This window comes from Mytilus edulis, chromosome 1 (assembly GCF_963676685.1).
Source record: "Mytilus edulis chromosome 1, xbMytEdul2.2, whole genome shotgun sequence".
In the NCBI taxonomy this organism is placed as follows: Eukaryota; Metazoa; Mollusca; class Bivalvia; order Mytilida; family Mytilidae; genus Mytilus; species Mytilus edulis.
Window position 1 is genome coordinate 80,492,663 of NC_092344.1, and position 13,879 is coordinate 80,506,541.

The 13,879-nt window shown below is 30.6% G+C and overlaps 1 protein-coding gene across 5 annotated transcripts in view; it reads right to left on the reverse strand.

Annotated features, from left to right (window-relative positions):
• LOC139491316 (serine/threonine-protein kinase Sgk1-like) overlaps nucleotides 1–13,879 on the reverse strand; it is a 57,679-nt gene that overhangs the window by 37,937 nt on the left and 5,863 nt on the right. For 3 of the 5 annotated variants that reach the window (XM_071278946.1, XM_071278971.1, XM_071278963.1), the window contains exons 2-3: nucleotides 11,259–11,373; nucleotides 1,903–1,986 (exon numbers count right to left, since the gene is read on the reverse strand). In XM_071278946.1, the coding sequence (XP_071135047.1) occupies nucleotides 1,903–1,986; nucleotides 11,259–11,360 (186 nt within the window). In that variant the 5' untranslated portion in view covers nucleotides 11,361–11,373. Of the gene's footprint in view, nucleotides 1–1,902; nucleotides 2,221–11,258; nucleotides 11,374–11,868; nucleotides 12,005–13,879 lie in introns of those variants that run through there. The other 2 variants (XM_071278954.1, XM_071278937.1) reach the window with 2 other exon arrangements.

Here is a 13,879-nt window from a genome sequence, read left to right on the forward strand (position 1 = left end):
TTGAAACTTTTAGAATTTGATGTTGAGCCTGGGCTCTGAGTAATTAAACGAGAGTGAAAAGTTTGAGCTTGGAATTCTTAATCTATTTTGAATGCTTTATTTGAATAATAAATTGACCTTCAGTCCTGGTACCAAAACAAAAACAAATCAATAATCTTGGCAACATATTGAATTCAAAAGCACTTGTATACAGTACCAAACAAAACAAGGTTCTTTCAATTTTAAATAAATGGTTTTAAAAGAAAATGAAATAATTCTTATCTACCTGCCTTTATACTTAGATCCCAGTCAAGTTAGTATATATACATATACCAGGGGTAAGTAAATGTAAATAGAATCATAAATCTTATATATAAAAGATTAAACATGGTGCAGATGAATTAGTCACTAAAAAAAATGGCAACAATTTGTATGGCACCTGAATAAGTAATTATCTAAAATCTGTTTAAAAATGATGAAGTACATATGTAAGTCACCAGAGTTAATTAATTAAACAACATTTCATAACCATTTAAACAAGGATATAAATGTATATAGATTAGTAATGTTTGTTTTGGTATGGAAAATGTATATGGAAAATGTATATGGAAAATGTATATGAAAAATGTGCATGCTATATCAACATGATATGGAAAAGCTTTCAAATTTAAATGAATTAAAAAGTTTTAAATCAAAATTGTCAAAACCTATAAAATGATGACATCCATGTCTACGATTTAGTTTTAACTGAAGAGGCTCTAAAGGGTCTGTGTCACTCGCCTGCATCTTCAACAATGGCAACCATTTTTTTTTTATAAAAGTCATCATAAAAGGACAATAACTTCAATAAGGAGTCATTTAATGATTTCAGCCAATGACTTATATGTAGATCTTGTATTGCTCATCATTTTTCTTAATAAAAGTTTCTTTATAACTATTATAATTTTTCAAAAAAAAACGTACAGCGGGTTATTTTCGCAGGTGTAAAATTTCACGATTTTCATTGAATAAGGTATACGAAATATTTTGGCGGTTACTATTTTGGCGGATTCTAAACTTTTAATAATACCTTTGCATGTGCACTTTTAAATTGGCGGAATTTATTTTGGCGATTTTGTTCTACCCGCGAAAAATGAGCGAAAATGAACACCCTGCGAAAATAACCCACTATACGGTAATAGACAAGAAGATACGAAAAAAGATAAAATATGAAACTATTAAGGGCAATAACTCCTATAAGAAGTCTTCTGATAGTTTTGACTCAAATGAACAGCAGGTAGATCTCATTTTATTTTGCAATACATTTTAATTTTTTTGTGTGATTTGTAACAAGATTTTCATAAGTGGAATAGCAAAATCTAACCATTCCACAGTCAGTGTATGTATTATGACACTATTGTCTTTGCAATATTCATGTACATGTATCTCAATCTATAGGGGTTTTTATTTGAAAAATTTAGTTTGTTTTTTTTTTATTAAAAGAGCATTATCTTATTCTTCAATTTATGACTTCTAGTGGATGAGCAGTATTTTTGGTGGTTACTCTTATCCCTTTATAAATATTTTCAAATTGACTCCTTGCACCTGCAAAGTTATTTTACTGCAGCAATCTGTTTGTGAATCTAAGTGAAAACTGTCCTGCATAGCATAGATTGGGAAATTTGGGCAAAAGTTTTTTTTATCAACTGTTTGAGTTGTTAATGAAAGCACTTATGAAAATAATAAACAGCTGTGCCAAAAGTGCATAATAAGCAAGTTTAGTGCATATTGGAATTGTTGAATAAATAAAATAGAACATTTAAGAGGCATAACATTTTTTTAGATGTCAAACATTAATTATGATAGGTAAATCAAAGAGTTTTATTTGGCCTCTTAAATATTATATCATTCTTTATAAAGTATCATTGTGTATGATAAACTTACCTTTTCATGAAGTTGATAGAATTCATTATATCTTCTGAAGATGAACCACGACTTATTGTCAGCGTTGACCACTACTTTGTACACCTGCAGAGGAAGAACATACTTAATGATTCCCATTAAATTGGACTGGATGATATTCTTCTTGACCGATGATTTACATTTGACACTAAGCTCTAATGATACTGATATGTTAGGTTCTTCCATAGTTTATAGTATCAAATAGTACTAATACTGTGACTAGTCATTACTAATAAACCAATGTCTTTACAATGATAAGATATAGCATGTATTTCTATTTCATTCTGCAGGTCCAAAAAGAAATACAAAAAAGGGTTGTATAATTCAGTTCTAAATCACTGAAATCATTTATCCACTCATCAGTTCATATCTTGTGGAACCTGTTTATCACACCCGATCACACACTTCCTAATGGTAAGTCACACTTGTTCACACTAGAGATAAAAATTGTAAATATACTCTGCTTTCAGAAAAAAAAGTAGAATTTAAATAGTAGTCCTCCACTAAAACAGATCTAATGTTTCCACATGAACATACAGATTTTCAGGTTTGCATTTCTGATAAGCTATAGTCCCCTTAGCTTAATATATCAACTTATTAGACCGTGGCCTATATAAACCAGCTGGTACAACTATTACAATAGACTGACTATAAACAACTGAATGTCAAGCTATTTAATCTCTCTCCTCCCTGTCAACTCAATGGATAGTTCTTACTGACCACACAGGGGTGTTTATCAGTCAATTCTACAGGTAAAACTTTAGTTACCTAATTAAGGAATAGTAACCTTGACAGACAGTGCTTCAACCAGTGTTAACATTTTTAATTAAAACTTGAGGTATTGTTGAGTGAATTACTGACAGATATGAATTTTTACCCAAATATAATGTGATTTGTCATATTTAAAGACTATGTTTATTAAATTGAACAATACAATTATTTTGTTACCTAAAAAAAAAAAAATTAAAAACTGCTTTTTATTATTGTTGTTTAAATGTCTTTAATCAGCTCTGAATAAATCAAGGCAGTACTAATAAATTATATTTAACAAATATTTGTTTCACCTTTTTTCAACAAGCGTGGGCATCATGTTTGTCAAAAATTCTTCTTGTAAAAATATTGAAAAATAAAATGCATATACCATGTTAAATTGAGCCTAGATCATGACATCGAAGCATTATTTAGTTTATATAAATATCTGACCTTTTGCATTAAATCAATATGGAAAGTCACTGTTTTTCCTAAATAACCAAATGCTTCATGTTTTAAAATTGTACAAAGACAAATAAGACTGCCGTAAATAGACTTATTTTCTAAACTGTTTTATTGAATTTTATTTCGAGCGACTTCCACATGTATTTCTATTTTGGTCTCAAGCGTCATTCAAATACAACTTGCATGGCAAATTCCATCGTGAAGTCAAAATTTGTTTCACATTTTTTATTGAGAGGTTTTTATATTGCTTACTATATGATATGGGTATTTCTCATTGATGAAGACTGTATGGTAATCTATATGATATGGGTATTGCTCATTGATGAAGATTGTATGGTAATCTATATGATATGGGTATTGCTCATTGATGAAGACTGTATGGTAATCTATATGATATGGGTATTGCTCATTGATGAAGACTGTATGGTAATCTATATGATATGGGTATTGCTCATTGATGAAGACTGTATGGTAATCTATATGATATGGGTATTGCTCATTGATGAAGACTGTATGGTAATCTATATGATATGGGTATTGCTCATTGATGAAGACTGTATGGTAATCTATATGATATCGGTATTGCTCATTGATGAAGACTGTATGGTAATCTATATGATATGGGTATTGCTCATTGATGAAGATTGTATGTAATCTATATGATATGGGTATTGCTCATTGATGAAGACTGTATGGTAATCTATATGATATGGGTATTGCTCATTGATGAAGATTGTATGGTAATCTATATGATATGGGTATTGCTCATTGATGAAGACTGTATGGTAATCTATATGATATGGTTATTGCTCATTGATGAAGATTGTATGGTAATCTATATGATATGGGTATTGCTCATTGATGAAGACTGTATGGTAATCTATATGATATGGGTATTGCTCATTGATGAAGACTGTATGGTAATCTATATGATATGGGTATTGCTCATTGATGAAGACTGTATGGTAATCTATATGATATGGGTATTGCTCATTGATGAAGACTGTATGGTAATCTATATGATATCGGTATTGCTCTTTGATGAAGACTGTATGGTAATCTATATGATATGGGTATTGCTCATTGATGAAGACTGTATGGTAATCTATATGATATGGGTATTGCTCATTGATGAAGATTGTGTAGTAATCTATATGATATGGGTATTGCTCATTGATGAAGACTGTATGGTAATCTATATGATATGGGTATTGCTCTTTGATGAAGATTGTATGGTAATCTATATGATATGGGTCTTGCTCATTGATGAAGACTGTATGGTAATCTATATGACATGGGTATTGCTCATTGATGAAGACTGTATGGTAATCTATATGATATGGGTATTGCTCTTTGATGAAGATTGTATGGTAATCTATATGATATGGGTCTTGCTCATTGATGAAGACTGTATGGTAATCTATATGACATGGGTCTTGCTCATTGATGAAGACTGTATGGTAATCTATATGATATCGGTATTGCTCATTGATGAAGACTGTATGGTGATCTATATGATATGGGTATTGCTCATTGATGAAGACTGTATGGTAATCTATATTTGTCAATATCTTTGTTTTTAGATCACTCAGATGGAAAGATGAAAAATGGAATCAGTGGAAATCATATGTACCAAATCATCTTATTCTTATTTATAAGTTAAAAACTGAACATAGAAAATGATAGTGGGAATGGGGCATCTGTGTACTATGGACACATTCTTGTTTTATCTTCTATTTATTTGGCCAAAAAGTAAAAGATTGATAAAAATAATTTTTTAAAGGGGATTAATTTGTATATGAAAGGAGCCAAACAACAATTTCTGCCGTCTCCACAAATTTGTAGTTCTTGTCCTGTTTATCATTTTTGTAATTTACATAAAAGTTGTCTTTATCTATTACAGTGAAAAACAATATGTTGGGGCAAAAACACTTAAAAGAAGTCATCCCAAGATTTCTGCATTGACTAATATGTTATTTTTTTTTCTTTTATAGAGCTTCAAGCTAAGTTGATAGGCAAAACTGAATCAGGTAAAACTCAGTATTGAAGAACAATAATAACTTCAATGAGTTTTGGGTGTTATTGGACAGCTGACAACTATAAGAAAATTCTGAATATTTCTGTCTCATCAAATTTTCTCTATTAACAGCATTTTCAAGATAATAGACAAAACTTTTTTAGTAAAGGGACATATTTTTAAACTAGATACTCCATTGATGATTGTGGCCAAGTCTGGTTTGATTCGGTTCAGTTGTTTCGGGTACTACGATCTTTGTAAAAAATGACAGGAAACAAGGACATACACCAACATGCAACATAAGCTCACAAGCAGCATGATCCCCATTTGGTTGAAACGTCTCATTCTAATTTTCAAAATAAAAAAAATTAAAACATGATTAAGTACTGGTATTTGTATAAGAAAGAAGAATAATCAAGATCTTTTTTTTTAAGTGCTGAAATTTACACAATCATTTGAGTTATATTGAAATAGATCCACTCGGCTTGAATTGTCTTTGGTCCAGATATGAGGGGGGTAATGGGGATACCTTCATGACGAATAACTGTAAATCTTCTTGCCAAATGACGTTTACGGTAATTTCTGGTCCATGACAATAATTTATGCACTTTCTTTGAGACGATAAAAAAATCGATTGATTATCACAAATCACCTTAAATTTTTTCCAAAAAAAATGGTAACAATAAATAATTGAGACTTCTGATAAATCATGATAAGGATATTTTGACGTATCACAGTAGCCGAAAATGACCATTTGACGATTGACAGTAAAGCACATTACTGTAACCCTCAGATATGCATAGCATCTTGAAAGGTTTACACTTAAACAGCCTCCCACACCATGCATAATACATCTTATGTGAATGAATATTTAATACCTAGTATGGCCTTGCCATCATGTGAAGGCTACATGGTCACTACTGACCTACATGTCAACAAACTGTTTAGTAAATTCTATCTTGATATCTACCGGTCAGAAAATAAGTCTTCATTTGAATAAAAGATAAATTAAATTTGTCATTCTTTGAGGTTTTTATGATCTCCCTGTTAACACAAAATATATTTGTGAGTTAACTGATGATGGGCCTAGTTACATCATCCTACATCATGCACATTACATGAGGGTCTTAGTCTGGTATATCTAATTTACTACAGGATGACAATGGGCCTATAGTTTATATTACATGATATATCTAATTTCCTACAGTATATTAGGGTATTGCAAAATGATAGATTTTTCGTAATTTAAATATGGGGTCTATCAGCAATTCAACCTATGTGATTGGAAAGCATGCAAATGTGGGATATTCAGTTACTTTTAATGACATCTTAGTGTAAATCATTTACATGTAAAACATGACCTTGAACATTATTGTCAAATATTGATTAGCTCTTCCAATATTTAACAAACCATGACAGAATCCTGGACCAAGAATATTTTTTCTATATTACTCAGCTGACTCAATAACTTAGAGAATCTCTAACATGAAAGCTCTACTAGTTTTAAAAATATAATAAGAAAATAAGTAATTCTCTTTATTGAGGGTGTAAAAAAGTAATATCTAATATGTAATATTTTACCAAAAGCAAAAGTCAATAAAATTATAATTTAGTATTTGTTTTATACTCCATCTTCTTTTTATCCAATCCAAGTAATATTGACAAGTCAATGATCTTTCTTTTGAGTTGTTTTTATTGAATATTAATGTGTTGTTGTCATGTTAAATGTTTTTATATATAAATCCCCCTTTGGAGCCCTATAATAATTAGAAATAGAAAATCTGCTTGGTATTCATATTTTCCCCTTCATATTTTATGGTCATATGAAGTGTTATTTTAGTCAAAAGAAAATAAAATATTTCAAAAGCAAGGTCAATATTTACAACTTCGGTCAATGACAAATATGAGAAGTTTTAAAATGCCCCAAGCAGATATATCTATTTATGGTTAAATAAATTTTATATTTAGAATACATTTACAAATTCATATGGTTTTGAAAGTTGATAAAAATCTTCCTTTGCCCTGGGTTCTGATTATAAATAGAAAGTAATAATGCTGGTCAACTTTTGGTTGACCCCCTCAGGGACTTCACCAGCCAGTAATGTTCACCTTAAAGAGAGGAAAAGCCTCTTGACTATACAATAAACTGATGAGATGTGGACTTCGTTTTTATAAAAGCAATTTTAAATATCAGCATTGAATAAAAAGAAAATAGTCCATGTAGTGGTCTGATAATGGATCTGACATTACAGTCTGATATCCAGATAAAATTTAACAAAAGAAACACATTTTATTAGAAAAGGTAACAAGGTCTAAGTTGGTATTTTGGAATTGTTTACATATATGTTTCTATAGCCTTAAAACGTTAAATTTGTATGCCTAATTTAGGTCTGTTTGCATCTTATATACTTGTTGATTACTCAAATTATAGTATGAAGATAAAATCTATTTGAGTAAATTGTTGACATTTTAATTAAGAACAAATTTTCATAAACAGATTGATTTTAAAGAGCATTAATTTGCATCTCTGCCATATAGTACTTCTTTCTTCTTTTTTTTTTTTGGGGGGGGGGGGGGGGGGGGGGAGAGAGAATTGCAAATTATTTAACAGTTTGTGAATTAAGAATGCCTCTCTGTATATGACCTTTTTTAAGGTAAAAAGTAGAAAAGAACATTTGGAAAACTGTAAAAACGCCTCTTAGCTACTTCTAGTTCTAAACTTTTCAAGAAACAGAGGTGGATGAGGGAAAGAAAAAAAATGTTTTAAAATAACAAATGACTCGAAGAAAAGTGACAGTAATATATTACTGTAATGATATCTCTATGTATTCTTAACATTAAATAATCATTTAATTTTCCAACCTTGTCTAACTGATTACATAGCTGTCTCAAATTTAAATGCCTTGATTAGCCAATAATTATCTAATATAATAAAACCTTCATCACTCACCCGTTACCAAAAGGTGAGGAAGAAGTCAAATTCATAATACTTTTTGTAAAAGTTTTCAAATAAAACAACAAACTCTAACAGTGATAAGATCTATGAATCTCTTCTAAGCACTTTAAGATCAGTGAAGTGGACATTGTTAAGTATGTTATGCTGACAGCAATATTATAGTGCTTAAAATATGTTTGACAAACGGACTTTTAATCTTCATAACTACTGACCTGTGAAAGATATGAAGTCATTTTGTTTATTATGTCTTATTTATGATATAATAACAATATCTGAGACTTAACAATTAAAAACAAGTTTAAAAACTAAGATGAATTATGAAGAATAACAAAACCTAAAACAAAATGTGATTCACTCATCAATATGTTTTTGTGTTATATATGTACCGGTTAAAAGTCCGGTTTATGTATTCAAAAATAATTCTTAGCATGTACTTGTACTTATGCTTCTTATTTACTTAGTAACATACAATATTTATGCTCTTTAGCAAATAAATTTAAAAAGATCCTAACATTGCATAATACATGTAGTTTTCATTAATTTTGTTTATTTGAATTTTTCTTTTAAATAATGCATAATGTGAGGTCATTTATTTCTGATTGACACTGAAGTCAGAGATTAAATGTTCAGTTTTACAGCTTGACCATTATAAAAAGGATGCTGTACTAGTCCTTTTCATCTGACCTGCTATTGATATAAATCATCTGCAAATTACAAAGAAGAAACATTTCACAGATTAAGACCTGTTATTGACCTTCTGCTGTTGTCTGCTCTATGGTCGGGTTGTTGTCTCTTTGACACATTCCCCATTTCCATTCTCAATTTTATATCCAAGAAGAGAGTAATGTGTTATTAAAAATGCGTTATGTTAAAAAAAAAAAAAAACAATTTGCATTTTTATACAAGCAGTGTCTGTCAACATGAAATATGCTTACTAGTTTAGAATAAGGATCTACATGATCAAGACACAAATTGCATAACAAATTAAGAAATGTGGTATGATTGCCAATGAGACAACTATTCAACACAGTCCAGATGATGTGGATGTCAGGAACTACATGTCACTATACAGCCTTCAACAATGAGAAAAAAAAACCATTTGATATAATCAATTCTAAAAGGCACCAACATGAGAAAATAAGAGACAACTCGCACAAGAAAATCAATGGCCTGATTTATGACAAAACATTACAGGAAAACAAATATGACAGACAGCAACCAGCCAAGACACTCACAAACTGCTGAAACTCACAAATCTTAATAGATGCATTTATTTTAAGTATCTGTGGCAATTTTGATTCTTGCCTGGGATAAAAATATAACTTACAATTCTCTCGATAGCTATACTGTGAAGTAAAATATATCTAACAATTGGCAGATAATATAAGCTTGGAGTGTTTCCCCTTTATTATTTATTGCCATGAAAAAAGTTCTAAAGTGACAAAAGAGTTCATAAATAACATTTTTCAAGGATAAAATGACAAGAGATGACAAGGGTTCAAAAACTTATTATTAATTGCATATACTTATATAATTAACACATGTCAGTCTTAGTATAAGGTTTTATAGCTAATAAAAAAAGACATGAATTGTAAAGTAAACAGCACAGTTGTGCAAGTCTGGTTAAGACACTGAGTGAAGTCGCTCTTGATTTCCTTTATACATCAAACTTATGAGAGTCATGTTTCCAACTAAACAGATGTGACATATTCTTAAATATGGTAATCACTTCAATAACATCTGAAGGACAGCAGTCAGATAGGAAACCTTCTAAAAATTAATAACTAATTGTTTAGAAAACATTTGAAGGTCTTTCCATTCCAATTTACATATGAGAAAAAAAAATGAGAAAAAAACAGTTTGTCTGGCTGAAAAGAAGCAATATTAAGTCAATATAAGAATTAAGAATCCGACCTTGACCCCATTTTCTTTTTGGTAGACCAAGGAAATCAATTCAAAAGACCTAAAGGGAGATAACTCTTACAAATAAAATGTTTGGTTTTACAGGGTCAGTTTTAAAAGCGCGATAAGTGTTTGATATCATATGCACAAAAATCTAAGAGACATCTTGAGAAACCACTTTACACCACAAGAAAAAAAAGGTTGTGAAGAAGAACAAAATAATTATAAGAAACAAAATCAATCTTTCCTTCCACAGAAAAGTGAAAAGACCTATTTAATAAATTAGAAATTCCATTTTTTTTAAACCAAAAACAATCTTTGTGAATCTGGAAAATGGTTTAAGCTATTAAAATATCTTCTGCACAATAATGTGTCCATTGTACAAGGATGCCCCACTCACACTACCATTATCTGGTCTGAGTACACAGTTATCGTCCTTTGATTTTCGTTGTCCACAAATATAGTGCCTAGTGTGGTCAGTGTGTTACTTGCCAATTTTTTTTTTTATACCCCTTCCAAATTTATTTTTCCATGTTTTATGCCTCAAACTAGCAAGTAGGGGGTGAAATGACACTGTAAAAAGTTTGGGTAATGAATTTTAAAGTAAAGTAGTGATTTGGTCCAGCTGAAAAAGGTTAGAAATTAGCACTTCGGAAGCTGTCAAAAGATTTCAAGACCCCCTTCACATAAAATTGTCCATATTTTGAGTTAAGAACCAATGAAGTTTTCTATAATTTTGATATAATTTGTCCCAAAAGTAGTACAACACACTGTAAAAAAATCTCATTGAGAAAGAGCAGGTGGGTTTTATTTTTATTGTCTATAAGAAATGCACTACGAAGTAACAGTGTACTCGAACCTTCTATGTTCAGTGACAGTGATATTGGAATGAAAATAAATTTCATTAAAATTCGAAAGATCCTATTATAGGGAATGTGTGTACTAAGTTTCAATTTGATTAGACTTCAACTACATCAAAAACTACCTTAACAAAAACCTTGAACCTGAAGCGGGACTGACAGACACACAGACCAGAAAACATAATGCCCCTAGGTTGAGCATAAAAGGAGTTCAGATAAAAAAATTATGCTTAGATCAACAACTAACTTGAAATTCGACATGAGTTTGTAAGTAAGATTTTTGTATAATCCATTTTGTACTGTGAGGACACACATAAAGGTGAGAACTTTATCTCTATCTCTAAACTACAAGTGTGCTAAGATTGACTATACTTAAGTCTATATTTACCACAAATCTTTTATCGGTTTCCCAGGTTTGATAGTCAGATATGGCAGCACTGGTAGGTTTATTATGATCTGTTATAGATCCAGCAAGTCCATCCATACTCATTTCTTTGTTTTACCTACAAATCAGTAACCTATAAATCATTTGATGTCTAATGGAATAGTTGCACCCTATTTCATGCAATTTAAACCACATTATTGGACATTGATAAAAAAAAAAAATCCATGATCAGTGTGTGTAATTAAAAGTAAAAATAATATTTCTCTGTGTCACTCTCTTTACAATGTACAACTCAACATTATAATTTCAACATCAGTCATTTATACATAAGCTTCTCAATGACGGATCCAAAAAATTTCATAAGTTTTTCGTACAAATATATTTTATATTTTCCGCCAATGTACATATATGTATATATACCCTGGAATACTAAAACCTGATATTCATTGATTTATTTTTTTAAGTTTATTGAAGTATTAAATGCTATATAGAACTTTACATTTTCAGGTGACATTCCATTTATTCACAGTTGATAACTTGATAATAAGTTTGGTATCACATAAAGGAAGATAACTCTAACTATAAAAAGATAGCTATATAATATTTCACCTACTTTTTTTGTCTGTTTAAGCCACAGTGAAATACTATAAAACTATAAGACTTTTCAATGACTTGTTTTCAGTTTTCAATTTCTGCATTTAAAACAGAAAAGAATTCAGTATACAAATGAAAAATACACAAATATTCACAGTTTAATGGTTGTTATCAATTATTAATACACTTTGTTCAACAGAGTAACCTTTGGCCAGATTGCACAACACTGATATGAACAATCAATGATTATTTATCTTACAATGAACTGGATAAAATTAGATCTTTGTAAACAATATTTAAATGTCTGTGTGGGAAGGAGGATGTGCATACTTGGGCAATTGTCTTCCTGGGTGTATGCAAATTTTATTTCCTAATATATGTTTTTATGCCCCCGTTGTAGCAGAGCGGACATTAGAACATTCAGAATTTAAGCAAATAGGTTCCTGTTCTCTGACTAAGGTTGCGCCACCAAATGTTATGAAACTTAAACATTGTTGCTTATTTCCACAAAACACAGATCAAGTTTTTATTTGCAAATTGGGTTGTCACTTTTAATGTTCTAGAGTTATGCCCCTTTACAAACAAAAAAAATGCTGAATTTACTATTCTAACTTAAGTTTGCCTCAAACAAATTGTATGAATCTTATACACAATGCTTATTACCACAAAACATTTTTTTTTATCAAGAATTTTGGTGGCATCACTTTTATTGTTCTAGAGTTATGCCCCTTTACAAAATAAAAATTGCTTCAAGTATATTTTGTAAAAATCAGGATTTTGACTTGTTTTTCGAGCATGAAAATCAGGACAATATCGCTTAAATCAGGATAGTTGGCAGGTCTAAACAAATTATGATTGGTGGTATTACACCTTGTGCATCTACAGTTGGTTTACAAAACTTGTATTATTTGGAAGAAAACTGTAATATACATCATAAATTCAACAAAGTCTTGTCTTCTTTACTTACCAGCTAACCATTGTTTTTATGTTGAGTCCTAAATATAAAATTTTACTTTAAGTATCACATAAATCTTACATGATCCTAGAAAATGAGGTCAAGGTCAGATAAACCAAAAAGAGAAATACATTTATACCTTGCAATCATTTAATACACCACATATAGTTGATCTATTGCTTATAGTTTCTAAGAAACAAACTCAACCACAAAAAATAAACATTGACCAATGAACCATGAAAATGAGGTCAAGGTCAGATGAACCATGCCAGACAGACATATGTACCTTACAATCAATATATGAATGAAATATAGTTGACCTATTAGTTGCAGTATCAAAGAAACAAACTTAACAATAAAAACTTAGCATTGACCAATGCATATGAACCATGAAAATGAGGTCAAGGTCAGATGATACATGCCAGACAGACATATACACCTTACTGCTACAATCCTTCTATACAACAAATATAGTTTACCTATTGCTTGAATTTTTACAAAAGTTTTTGAAAAACAGACTAAAACACAAAAGCATAACACTTAGAATTGAACCATGAAACTGAAATCAATTTCAAATTTAACCTGAGAGACTGACACTTACATTAGTCAGAAAGAGCGCATGCGCAGCGGGAAAGTCAAACATTCAGAGCTCCGAGAAAAATATTCGAATTTTCATATTTCTTGAAGTGCAACCGATAATTTAATAAGTGAAATTAGTAACAGGAACATTATAAACACTAGTACTATGAATATTATTGGCTAAATACGGTCTTGTAAGTCGGTACCCAGCCCCAACATATCACCTTGTAAAACCAAAATCAGACGCCATTTTTTGTCAACATAGATCGACCCAAACAACAACAAACCACTACAATATCTAATGACAGAGAAAATTAAGAATAAACTCAACAAGTTCTTAAGCAAACCGAGGCTTATTACAGAAGGAAACAGGAAATTAAAACCTGTTGTGCTGACCGATAGCAAAGGCAGCATAAACCGCCATGTAGCAAACACCGCCGAACGAGATATACTCTGGTGGAACAAAAGTGGATCAAAAATAGAACAAAGCACAATT